The sequence below is a fragment of the Aphis gossypii genome, chromosome 1 (assembly GCF_020184175.1).
Source record: "Aphis gossypii isolate Hap1 chromosome 1, ASM2018417v2, whole genome shotgun sequence".
In the NCBI taxonomy this organism is placed as follows: Eukaryota; Metazoa; Arthropoda; class Insecta; order Hemiptera; family Aphididae; genus Aphis; species Aphis gossypii.
Window position 1 is genome coordinate 33,547,283 of NC_065530.1, and position 14,309 is coordinate 33,561,591.

The window sequence follows — 14,309 nt, forward strand, 5'->3', positions numbered from 1 at the left end:
CGTCTCGGGCAACGTCGCTCAAGATCAGTTATATACTATAATATAATAATATTATAATGTATTACGCCCAAATCGGGAAAATGCTCATACTCCGCCGTATATAATGGGCAGTAGGGGCATATCAAGTGTAGTATTATTATTAGTATGTACACGCGATTTCTCCGTTTCCTCGAATTTGTTTCCGTTACATTATCGTACGGTTCGTACCGCACAAAATCAGATTGTCATGATATTATTATAAAAATAAAAAATATCACGACTGTGTTACTTCACGGCGGTCGCCGTCGCGCACTGACATCAGTATTTCGTTATTTTCTTCAGATTTTCCTCCTAAACAATATGGGCTGTATTATAGCATATTATAGCATTGTATTATATGCATTACAGAGTCGGGTGATCTAGGCCACCTACTGATGTCACGCGTAAAAATTACGACTTTTACCATTTCCGCATCACGAAATGTGAAAATTACGCGTTTGATCTGGAAAATTGTTGTAGATCAGTATTTGTTCAATAAATGAATGATGATCAATAATACGAAATAATATTATTTCGACTTTTCAAGTAATCGTTATTATTATTTTTTATTTTTTTGTATAATTTAATCATAAGTTTTAACTACAATTTATTACAATAGTTAAATAGAGTAATAATAATAGCAGCAATTTATTTAAATACATAATCAATAGAAATAAAAAAAAAAAAAATAAAGAAAAACGTATTGCAATCGTGTCCGTTATTTTGAACCATTTATACAACTTTTCTTATTATTTTTTTTTTTTTGTCCCTTGCAGCATTACAATAAGACGAATGTTTTCTACTACAATGTCATAATTTAAACATTAAACATTAGGCATACATTTATTCCCCTTTTCAACGTATTTCTTATAGCGATTCAATTGAAACTAAATAATAATAATAATAATAATAATAATAATAGTAATAATATCATAAAATAAAACGCGACAATAATAATAATTTTATATATGACAACAATTTCTAATAATGTATAATATAATTTAATAATAATTAATTTTGTACAAGAAATATTTAACACGACCAAAAGGAAACAGTTATTATATTATTTAGTTACAGTATTTCATCTATATAATGTGTATAAGTAATGTACAAAGCTGCAATGTAATGTGTCACCACGGTTTCAAGTGCAACATCTACATCACCGTTATTTTATAACGAACTTTTCCTAATCTAGAAAATTAACGGTAAATAATAATATACAAAACAACAAAAATAATAAATAATAAATCGTCGAAGATAATAATATTATTTGTTTTTCGTTTAAAATAAAATGGTATACAAAATAATGATGAAACGTAACGAATGAATAAAAAAATATACTTAACATAAAAACAATAATATTTTAATGAGCTTAGACGTGATCGAATTTTGTGTACATAAACGAAAATAAATATAATGTGACGTACAGTAAGTCGTTTTCCGGGTTGTCATCCGTTTAAAACACGTGTGTTAGAATTTACTGAATTTCGAAAAAAAAAAACACCCGCGAAACGTATAGGTACACAACACAAATTCAATCGTTGTTAAAAGTTAAAGTTCATAGATTTTAAACGCCACTATAATATCGTAAAAATATTAATGTGAGACGGTGAGTTAAACATTATGCTACGACGCGGTATTTCGACGTGCTTATACTCGCACATACTATATTATATTATGTACACGCGTGACGACTCGAAGACAATCATCGGTGCTAATTTTTGATCAAACGTTTAATATATTGAAAAAAGGTAAATAATAACATCGCCGGACTACGGTCGACGGAGTACACGAAGGCGACACGATTTGGACGAGAGAAGACCAAATGGGGGAAAAAAAAAACAAAGCGCATGCAGTGACAAAAATAAAGATGGACGACGACGATATTCGGGTCCACGAAAGACGAAAAAACAGGAAAAACCGCGATGGGCAAGTGGTCGGCGTGCCGTAATACGAACGTGCGAGTTAATAGTAAAGCGAATCTCAGCTGAGCTGATAGTATTCGGGCGCGAACTCGTTGGCCAGGTTGCTGAGGAAGTTGAAGTCGGACGAACTGTTGCTGTTGTCGTGCACGCCGCCGTGGTGGTGATGGTGATGATGCGGCAACGGCAGCGGCGGCGGCGGCGGATGGTGGGCCATCGCGGCGGCGGTGGCGGCCACGGCGGCTGCGGCGCCGCCCGCGGTGACGGGAACGACGGCGGCCGCGGCGACGGCGTTCGCAGCCGCCGTCTGGTGATGGTGCTGTTGCTGGTGCTGGCAGTGCGGTTCACCGCCGCCGACCACAGCGGCCGACGCTGAACCGCCGCCGTTGTAGAAGTGATGGAAACTGTTGAAGTGGTCGCCGGACGAGTCGGCGGCCGCCCGGACGCTGTTCGGCGGCGTCATGGCCACGGACGAGCCGTGCGCGTGGAACTGGTCGGAGAACGCGGCCTCCAGTTCCGGTACGGCGGCCACGGCGGTTCCGGTGCCGCCGCCCGCCACCGGGTCCTGCACGTAGTACTGGGCAGCCGACACCTGCACGGCGGCCGCCGCGGCCGACTTGTTGTACCTGAGCTGCTGCTGCTGCTGCTGCTGCTGCTGTTGCTGTTGCTGATGGTGTTGCGGCGGCTGGTGGTGTTGCTGCTGTTGGAGTTGCTGCTGCTGCTGATGATGTGGTTGATGGTGGTAGTCCATGTTGTACAGTTGCGAGCCCGAGTGATGGTGGTCCTGTTGGTGGTGTTGTTGTTGATGATGGACTCCGACGCCGACGCCTCCCATGTGATGGCTGTTGGACGCGTATCCCTGGCTGGTAGCTTGGTACGTGCCGGCGTAACTCAAATGGTGATGGTGATAATCGTCACCGCCGGTACCGGCGCCGCCGGCGGTACCGCCACCGTAACCGGCGACGCCGGTCTGCTGCTGCTGTTGGTACGCCTGACGGTGGTGGTAACCGACGGCCGACGGTGGTACGGTCCCGGTCTGCTGCTGGTACGACGAGTCACCGGCGCCGGCCGTCTGATAACCGTTGTTGCCGTAACCGTTACAGTATTGCTGTTGTGGACCGTAACCCGCACCGGCGCCCTGCAAGTACTGTTGACGGCAATGGCCCGCACCGGACTGCTGCTGAACCCTGCCGGGGCTCTGGACGGCTGCGGCCGCGCCGGACTTGGACTTGTAAGACGAAGACGACGACGGCGGAGACGAAGTCTCCGGCGACATGTACCAGCGGCTCTGCGTGCTGGGCGGATACTGCGACATGTAGCAGTCCTTACCGGTGCCGCCGAAATTGTTTTGCTTGTTGTATTGCTGTTGCTGTTGTCTGTAAGAGTCGGCGGCCACCCTCGAGTACGGCGACTTGGCCGTCGGTCCGCCGTTGGACGGCGTCGGCGGCGTGATGGACACCGAGTGATCCAGTTGCTGTTGCTGTTGCTGTTGCTGGTGCTGCTGTTGCTGGTACATGGCGGCCGCGGTGCCCAGAGGACTCGACAGTGCGGTAGACGGCGTGTCCGGCGTGGACGGCGTCAGACTTCCCACGGACGTGCCGCCTCCCTTCAGTGACTTGCCAATTTCCGGCGAAATGTCCGGCATTAGTCTCATCGGATCTTTCGGGCACATGGCCGCCGCCGATTTCTTGTTCGTCTGCGCCTGTTCCGGTTTGCCCGACGGTTCCCGTTTGACGGTCATGTGCATGATGCCCTCGTTGGACTGCGAGTCGTCTTCCATTTTCGTGTCGAACGAACTGACGCTACCGGCGCTACTTCCGGCCCCGCTACTGTTCCGGCCGGTCACATGCTCCATCATTATGCCGGGTGGCAAGTCGCAGTTCTGACAACTCTTCTTGTCGTCCATTTGTTTGTCACCACCACCGCCGCCGCCTCCCGACGACTTTCCGTGTTTGCCGGTAGTCGTGCCCGAACTTTGTGAGTCCTTGTCGTCGCCGTCTTCGCCCTGTTTGTTGATCGTCTGCCGCTTGTGCTTCATCCTTCTGTTTTGGAACCATACTTTGACCTGAAACACGTATATTTAACCAAATTCAATCGCACGTTTTCATTTTTTTCTCCTCTAGACAAATTTTAGTAAAAGGGAAAATCAGAATAGAAGAGACACACGTTCATATTATATTATTGTCATTATTATTATTATTATTATTATTATTATTATTATTATATTGTTCCTATTGTTGTTATCAACACATGCGGCATTATAATATGTATATTGTATATATATATATTTATGTACAATAAGCACACGTACGACCAACTCACCGTGCAGCCCATGGGAGCATGACACGTTTTATTTTTATTTTTTCCGTTTCGTGTCCGTCCAAATTACAATTTAATAGGACCGCATACATATATATCGTATGTATGCAGACAGGTACATAGCATAAAATATAATATTATATTCTTGCTATGAGGCCGCGGCGTTTCACCCGAACACTATATACGGCCGTTTCCGTTGGGTTTGCACGACATACACGAGCCGTTTACAACAGCGTGTTTCGTTGTCGTTCACGCGACACGGTCAGATGACTTAAAACGTGAAACGTCTCAGTTTTCGAATCTGCATCAAAAATCTGACAGCAACCGGGTACAATCTCTCTTCCCCGCCTCCCCAATTTAAACGGTACCTTTATGGTTGGTATATATGCATCTAACTGTACTGCCGTTAGACAATAAACTTAACTGCGATTTTCGATGTTGGACAGCAGACCACACCGATTGAACGAGTGCACACAGCCGTTTAAGTCAGAAAACAAAAAAATGCGCTTATAATTATTATATTATGTATTATAATCGATTAATAGGTATAAGAGTTTTGATTCTTCCAGTATACACAATAAATTATTTTTCGATACGATTTTTATAAACGTTTTTTTTCTCGAGATCAGTGTAATATAAAAGCAACTAGAATGTTTTAAATGTTTGAAACAATCGAAAAGTAAAGTGTATTTGATTTCTGTACAATGTTTTAATAACGCTGACAATGAATGTAATATTGTCTTAATGGCGTAAATATTTCAAAACCGCCTGAAGTTATATCAGAATTTATTTTCCCTTGAGAACTGCCTACTTATAATGTACTGTATACGAAACCATGTCATTTTTTTTTCGGAAAATATTATTATTATCATCTTGTTCAAGGTCCGAGTTCATTGAAATACAGCTGCATTATACATTAAACGCGGTAATCGCTGGGAAACCGATTTTTATAACTCCGGAGAGCATAACATAATAACAACAGTGGCTATATATGTTCCGGTACGATTTTACAACGCGAACACACTACAGCACCGGCCAAGACCTGTAATTTAATGTCATTTAATTTTTTCTGATGAACACAATTCGAAACTATGCTTTTTTATTATTGCGCTTATGGAATAAAAACTCTGAAAAACAAGTAACCAGATAATAATATAATATTTTTCCTAGTCATTTGACATTTTTTTTTGTCATAGTTATTATTATTATTTTAAATGCACATTTATATTATTTAATTTACATATTATTATACAGTTTCTCATTTTCAATTACTTTTTAGAATATTCCGATACCACTATGATTTGAAATATTTACTGCTATGATTATTAATATTAATGCGATGATTTGTACACAATATAATAATATAAATATATTACGTGTATACCTGTCTCTCGGTGAGGTCTAGAGATGCGGCGATTTCTATTCTCCTGGGCCGACACAGATACTTGCTGAAATGAAATTCCTTCTCAAGCTCTAGAAGCTGAGTGTTGGTGTACGCAGTCCGTAGTCTCCTAGGTAACCCGTTTTCTGAAACAAATAGACAAAACGAAAAACATAAACGATTGCCGAAATATGAGAGATGCGGGTCATGGAAAAATAAAAATCCATGTCAACCTCGAAGTTATTAATTATACAAAAATCTATTGGCGGCGTCTTATTTTTTCGCCTTCACATCTGACAAATGACATTATTAATATTATAAAAATATGAAAACAGAAGACGGGAAAAAAGAAACATATTGGCCCGAACGTCCCTAATGACCGTCGGCGGCGTAAGAGATAAATTTTAACCCAATGACGAGGCATCCGAACGGACACGAGGGAAGGCCGACCGCATTTGTTTCCGTCAAACAAACAACGCGCACGATCTGCGCGGCAAAACGTGTTTGTTTTTGTTTTTCTTTTAAAAGCGTATCTCGCCGACAACTAAGTATACGTTGTCGAAATGCGCATTTCCGTTTTACGATGTGAACATCATAGCGGTCTCGTTGATTTCGTGTCGAAATGATATCAATAAAAACTTTAAGTGATGATATCAATTATTATCAGAAATATTTTTAACAATACTTTATTGATTATTTCTCGAAATCTGCAATGAATATTAATGCACGAATCTTAGACGAATAAACCACCGAGCGATCGTTTTAGGTTTAACTAACTAGATAATATTCATACATTTAATAGAATAGATATAAAAAATACATTTAGTTACATTAATAATAGTGAAAAATTTAAAATTGGGCTTACGTGATTTTAATACAAATTAAGCTTTCATAATTATATTATTTAGTATAAAAATATAAAAAATTGTTCGTTCGTAAAACTTCTTGAATTTAAATTTTGTCTAAACGATTTTATAATATTTCAAACATGTGACGATAAGTACTTATTCTTTTTAACCCGTCATTAATATAACATAAACGTTTAAAATTTTTCGTTATTACGATAAATCGAAGAGACACCTGCAAGTTAGTTTTACTTACTAATTGCATGTATAATACCTACCATATGACTTCATATTTTCCATTCGTTTACGTGTCGGTTTTGTGACGTAGGATTTATTAGTGCACAGTACAATTCTACTACCTACTTATAATATTTTGTTTGAAAAAAACAAAACACTCGTTGGAAGTGTAAAAACGCTGTGTTCGAGGAAATATTTATTTATTTTTACCGAATCAGACGAGACCCGAAACGCCGGGATCTTTTCGAGTGATTTGTAACGCGCGAGAGACGTCATCAACATTCAACGAATAGCGAAAATACTTGCGGCGGGGCCCACAGACCGTTTCCGAGTGACGAGAAACCGATCGAACCCGTGGGATATTTTAATAATGAGAATTCGAATGACGCATACTGCACGACGCCACTGTTCGCCGAAATACACTGGTGTGTACGTGCGTGCGTGTTTCCTCTAAAATATATCATACATACATATACACACATATATTTCATAGGTAATAGGTATATACAAATACGGTTCGTCGGGGCGGAATTTGATTTTCGGAAGTCACTTCTCTCGTCTACACGCCGTCATCGTCTCCCTCACCGCGCGCGTCGACCGCCATAATATTATCATCGGTATATATGAGGCAGTGAGTATTGCGACGAGACGACGACCGCGTGCTACGACGGAATAAGATAATATATATATATAGAGAGAGAGAGAAACGGCCTCGGCGGTGGTGGAATCAAAGGCGCGGGCTGCAAACGAAATATTATATATTATATTATATATATTATGTAGGACGCACATATCCGGACGAGACGACGATACGAGGGTCGTCGTCGTGAGACTAGAGAGGAGCTGCGGAGTGCGTGTGCTGCTGCGCTCGTATTCGTTTAGATGTATATATACGTATATAATATAACGGTCGGCTGCGACGAGAAATCGCGACCGGAGGGGGGTGGGCGGCCGTCGTTCATCAGTCATCGTCAAATCTCATATATACGATATATGATATGATATGATATGATATGATATATATTATTATATACGCGGCCATGTGTCGCCAGGTAAAATTTAATATCGCCCGACCGGCAAACGCGAGAGTTTGACTGCAGGATGACAATAAGCGGGCGAGGACCGGCGTCGTTGCTCCGACTTAAACTGCGTAAACGGATATAAATGTGTGTGTGTGTGTGTGTGTGTGTATGACATTACTGCTGTTGTTGTTGTTGTTGTTGTTGTTGCTGTTATTATTATTATGTATATATAGTATATACGGATGTACGAATATCTTTTACTGGAGCGCGAGAGGGGTTATTGCTGACATCATTTGTTGGGGTTCCGTTTCGGGTCTCGTCCGTCCGTCAGTCTCCCGCCGCACATATATCGTCCGGTATATATGTAATATCTATACATAGGTATATACCGCCGACGAGGTTACGGCGGCCCGGTTATTGTGTGGTGCTGGCGAGTGGAGGTGGGGGTCGGTTGAGCATTTTTGTTTCTGTCTCGCGAACAAACATTTTTTTTTCTCTTCTTTTCGCTTTTCCAATATAAAACATCCGAAAGTCATCCCGCACCCCTTTCCGCGCGCGCTCGCTTATCCCCCTACCATTCCACCGTCGACCCCCGACACCACATAAAGTTAAGAAAAGTTACCGTATTCTTTTTTTTTTTTTTGTTTTTTCTATACGAAACGCTCCCCCTTTACCCCGCCGACCCTTTTTACGCGTTGTTTTTTTTTTTTTACAGACCGGTAAAAGAATTTTTGATTAATGATATTACATTGATTTTTTCGTCGTGCTCATTCCCCCTCTTGCACAAGGTTTTTACTTACTTATTATTATTATTTTTTTTTTTTTTTAAGTTTTTGTTTTGCATATTTCTCTCGGTTTTCCCTATGGGCGCGCGCGCATCATAACCTTAAGAATTTATGCGTTTGACATGACTGCAGTATACATACCTATTTCTCACCCCCATATACTTATATTATATATATATATATAGGTATACAAATAACCTGAACAAACAAGTTATCAAATTGTTTTTTTTTTTACTCAGTATTTTAATCGTTCATTATATATATGACGCATACCGATGTTTATACTAGGTAATCATATTAAATTATTGTTTACCGATGTTCAGTTGTGGGGGGAGGAGAGGCATGTGCAGGAAAAAGAAATTCTTCCTTATAATCCGTCGATTAAATAATCAAAACGTGATACAGAAACCTGCTGGATTTGCAGAATTATAACGTCACTCGATTGACGGTTCACACACTATATTATAGGTATAATAATATACACAATGATAAAGAATAGGGTATAAGTCGATACATATATTATGTGTGTACAGGGTGTATCAGAGAAATCTAAAATCGTACATTGAAATCACATTAAACTGTGTCAGAACTATACATTATACGCGTAGTGCTTTATATAGACATTGTGAGACGTGCAGTATATATATATATATACCCACATAATAATATTTACGACTAGTGATTTATCAAAATATCCACATACGTACATACGTATATAGCCTGCACACTTTGGTAAACTTTTGACGTTTTCAATGAGAGACCGTTTATGCTTGTCGGAAGCCTCAGCCTCAATCGATGTATAACAGGGACGGACGGGATCACGACTATACCCGTGTACTATGTATGTATACATAGACCGTATAATAAACACGCGAAACCCCTTGCGATGGGTGTGTAATATATATATATATATATATATATATATACAATAATCTAATTAAGATATTCTGGGGTTTTTCTTCGGAAATCCTTAAGCCCGCGAACAACTTGTCAGGCCGTATTTATGGATCGGCAAAGGATGTGCATTATATTTATACGCGATATGTCGCGGTACGCATTTTATGCATTGTGCACACGCTAAGGCGAGAACTGCAGACGGTTAACCTGCCGTCGGCGAAGACGTGACGTATAAAGTAGTTGTATATACAACGACGGGGGACGGATGCGAGGTGTGAGTATAAAATTTCGTACGACGGACGGGTAGGGAGGGCGCGAGGCTATGACGACGTTGACAAAAGGATCCGCGACACCAGTGTTAATAATATAATCTCTCTCATTCAACCGAAATCACCGCGAGTTTGTTATGCCGCGTAACACACACCCCGTGGCCTGGATGCACCTTGTCAACGGTTATTATATATAGGTAATTTTACACAAAATATGAAAATATGTATAATGTATGTATACATCACTCGTGTATTGTGTGTATATTTTATATTATGACGTCATTACCCCGTGGTAAATGTATATGCGCACGCGTGGGCGGTGTGGTGGTGATGTGTGTGTGTGTGTGTGTTCGATGTCGTTTTGTATGTTGGTTAAAATATATATTATTTCAACTTTTTATTGTAATATACGATACGTCTTATCCGATTATATTATGACGAATACCTATAATATAATGTAACATAACGGTTTAGTTAAATTCGATTTTAAATAAAATGTTCAATATTTTTTTTTTAAAAAGATTAAATATCTACCTACCTATACGTTGATAAAATAATACATTATAACGAATTCACATAACTAACGAATATTAAATGTGTATAGGACATATTCTAAGTAAATGTAATAGATAAAACTTAACAAAACCGGCAGACTTAGATTTGTAATGAGAATTAACAATCGTCCAAATCAAATAACAATATACATTTATATTTTAAAAAACCAAGAATTTATCCTAAGAATTATTCAGGATTTAAATGTACTAAATTTCAAATAATTGTCATGGATCAACTATGATAAATCTTGGACCCTGTTCAATTTTAATAAGATTGTCGGGTGCCTAGTTTTTGCATCTGTACAATTAAAATTGGCATTCACAAAAATACAAAGAAAAAACAGCTAATTAGAACTAACTTGTGGAAATACGTATCCGCCCACATGCAGACAAGTACCTCACAACCAACATTTGGTATATTCGGTTCAGGAAAGGAGGTAATGGGATTTCGGTGTATTACGACTGTATAAGGGAGTCCGAAACACACCATATTTATAGATTTACCATTGGCACTGAGATTTACTCCACCTTTAAGCTGCAAGACTTAACCTAACCTTATTTTTGTATTTACAAGTTTTATGTAATTTTACATTAATTTGAACTTGCGCTAATTTAAAATATATTCATTATATTATAATAAATCTTCGATATTATAGTATTTATACAATCTGTAGCTACCCATATTATCATCGACACAATATATAAGATTATTGATGGGTTCAGTATGTGTATAGATTTATTACTATATATAATATATATAGCGAATCCCCGAATGACGTGTAATGACCTGCCTCTATTAATGTTAACAGAGAAGACGATATACAGTGGCGCACCAGATTTAAAATGTAATTATTATTTTTGATGTACATAATTTTGGATTACATAGTGTTGAAATTCGACTGACCTAATATTATTACATTGTATTTGTGATGTAATTCGTTTAGCAGTTTGAAAATATTTAACCTCTCGTCGTATCCTTCAGGTACCTATATGAATATACATCATTAATATTGCCGTGTTAAAAATCGTATGTACACAAGGTTCGTAGGTACAATAATATTATTAAGTATATACTATAGCTGCAGCACGATGATGCAGGACGGAACCGGAAGATCGGAATGGACGTTTCAAAATAATAATATTATGATGCGGCCAGCGTATTGTTATTATTATTATTATTATTATTATTATTATGTCCACCCGTGTACAAACGTCGAAACGAAACGGTGTCTATATAACTCGGAGGAACACTCTGTACAGGTATTATAATAGTGTATATAGTGCACGTTATAATATTATTTATAGTAATATTATGTCACGATATAATATATGTATTATTATGGTCGACGTGACCGAAAAACATGGCAACCGTTTGGCGCTCGCGTTCATCAGTATTCGCGTCTTGTCATTGGTTCGTTTCCTGCCCCGGAGTGGCGGCGGCGGAGCTGTCAATCAAACCCACGGGCCCCGTATATAATAATATTATACATGCACGCACCGACCCTCGGCCCGGGCGGCGGCGGTACAGTAGTCGGTAGCGACGGCGGCGGCGGCGGTGGGACGAAAACACTGCAGCTAGAGTTTTGCCTGTCGCAACACATCCACTCGTTAAAAACAAAATACATATATTATAATACGCTCCTGAAATCCGTACGTCAACGGCGTGTATGTGATGGCGTGTAGTTATAATTTATCTATATTTTTCGTCTCGTACCGATCGTACGACTCGTCGCGGTCGTAAATACCCTACATACTCGCTATGCGGTAGCGCTCTGCAAAAGATTGTTGAGACTATAGTACTGCTTATCTACGTATTATAATATTATGTTATGTACATTTTCGACTACTTAGACTCGAATATTATACAAACCAAAACTATTTAATCGCATAGAGAATATAATATACGTGTTCGTTCAAAATTATACGAGTATAATATAATATTATATGATCTATGTTTATACGCACTCTCCGCTTATAATCATATTATATACCTACTTATCGTAAGTGTATCTCAAAGACGTGTGTCTAAAATTATTTTGCAGATCTGGCCAAGAGTATTATATATATATATATATATATGTATTTTTTTTTTAATGTTTCCTAGTGAAATCATGAGACCCCCTAAAAAACGCTAAGAGTTAATTTACTGCTTTTGAGTTAATTTATATTCGTTGGTATGGTCACTCTAGAAATGGCACTCCTATAAATATATATATATATCAGTCGTAAAGTCCCCAACTAAAACGCGATCGCGTAAGATATAAAGCACCATCGTCATCCTGTGCATGCATATATTATCACTTATTTATCTCTACCGTTATCAGTTATCACGATACAACGATACGATGACTTGCTGTCGTGACACAGCAGTCTAAATCGTTTGCAATCGATTTACCGTTACTGCCAAATTTCGGCGATTATATTCTTCTGGAGAAAATCACGCGCATCGCCACCGCAGATCGAATTCTTTCCCATCGTCGTTAGACTGCCGGCGTCACGTAATTTGTCGTGGCAAGACACGCGTCTCTCCGTGACTCGGGCGTACTGCGAGAAATACTATAGGTTTAGCGCCACGGCCTCGTTCTTCAATATGCCGCTGTTTATTTATGTTTACCCACATAATACATATATATACCTACACTACGTAGGTATGCAATGTGTTACGGACGAAACTTAGACTATGCGTAGCAGTGATCTATATATAATATATTATAATATACGCGTGTGCATAGATTATATAACACGAACACACACCACGCTCGCGCTATATCCTCTGCCCCCTCGTCATTCCACCACCAAAACGCTGCGTCTAACTTATTATTAAAATATGCTAATATGACGTCATACTTCGCTCAAGTACCCGCGCACAAGTATATACATATCGTCACGGGGAGCGATAAAGACGCGCGGCGTGGATATACGCGTTTAAATGTGTGCGTGTGCAATATATATACATATATATTCGTGCGGGGTGCAACGCGCGTGCAGTGTAGAGTCACGGCTTTTGGACGAGGGTTGTCGCGTGCGTACGTAATTTATATACGTTCGGCAGACAGTAGTGTGTTTGATCGGGGAGGGGATTGTCGAAGTTTACCTCCCCACTAGGAAATCGACAGCCGATGACACCATTTATACGTTTATGAATGTATGCATGCATGCTGCGTCTCGTAGTGTGTACCTATTTGTTTGTAGGTATATTTACTTCGATATAATATACGCGTGGAAATGTGCAATCAGCACATCTTTGCGAAAATCAAATTTCGCCTATATGACGTCCTTTCGTCGCCGAGGTGGTTGAAACTGTAGTATTTTAATCCGATTAAAAAAGTATAACAACAAATAATCCTCGCGCGTAAAATCGGATGTATGCATTTATAATACATACACGCAAAACCAAACCACATTTCGTTCGCTCCCTTCTTTATTCGTATAGGTTCCGTTTCATTATCTTGCTGTGTATATGTATTATATCATTATTATAACGGACGGTTGATGCAAAATAATTTATTATATAAAATAAAAGAGGGAGAGAGAGAGAGAGAGAGCGTGTCGTGTATAGTTTTTATAGGGGTTGAAAACGCTTAAGATATGTACGCGTTGAGATAGCATTGACAATATAAATTATTTATAATATATACGTAATAGATAAAAAAATCGTATAATTAATAACTGTTTGTGTGAAGTTTTATGAATATTATTGATTGGTATACATTGTATTACAACGAAATTATTACGTTGTTGAAAAATTTCAATAAAATTTAGGTACTTATATTACAACATAATATACTATACGATTCACGTATATTATGCTTCCGAAATTTGTTATACGAGTATAGAAGTAAAAATCAAGTAGATAATATTTTAATTTATAATAAACGAAAACCCATCCACCATATTATTATAATATACGATGCGTTTACGGTAAATATATGGATAGTTTAGTGAGTGTTGAGGGGAATAAAACTTATAGCATAGTCAGCGATATGCGTTACAAGTGCCTAAATGTAACACTAAAAATAAGCCCTTATTACTGCGCATCGTGAAGTTTGGATAATCATTA

General features: G+C 39.1%; 1 protein-coding gene across 2 annotated transcripts in view; it reads right to left on the reverse strand.

Moving 5' to 3' along the window:
* Nucleotides 1–1,856: 1,856 nt before the first annotated feature.
* LOC114125324 (homeotic protein proboscipedia-like) overlaps nucleotides 1,857–14,309 on the reverse strand; it is a 60,960-nt gene continuing 48,507 nt past the window's right edge. For both annotated transcript variants that reach the window (XM_050199616.1, XM_050199619.1), the window contains 2 exons: nucleotides 5,644–5,786; nucleotides 1,857–4,005 (listed from right to left, as the gene is read on the reverse strand). In XM_050199616.1, coding sequence (XP_050055573.1) covers nucleotides 2,002–4,005; nucleotides 5,644–5,786 — 2,147 coding nt within the window. In that variant the 3' untranslated portion in view covers nucleotides 1,857–2,001. The remainder of the gene's footprint in view (nucleotides 4,006–5,643; nucleotides 5,787–14,309) is intronic.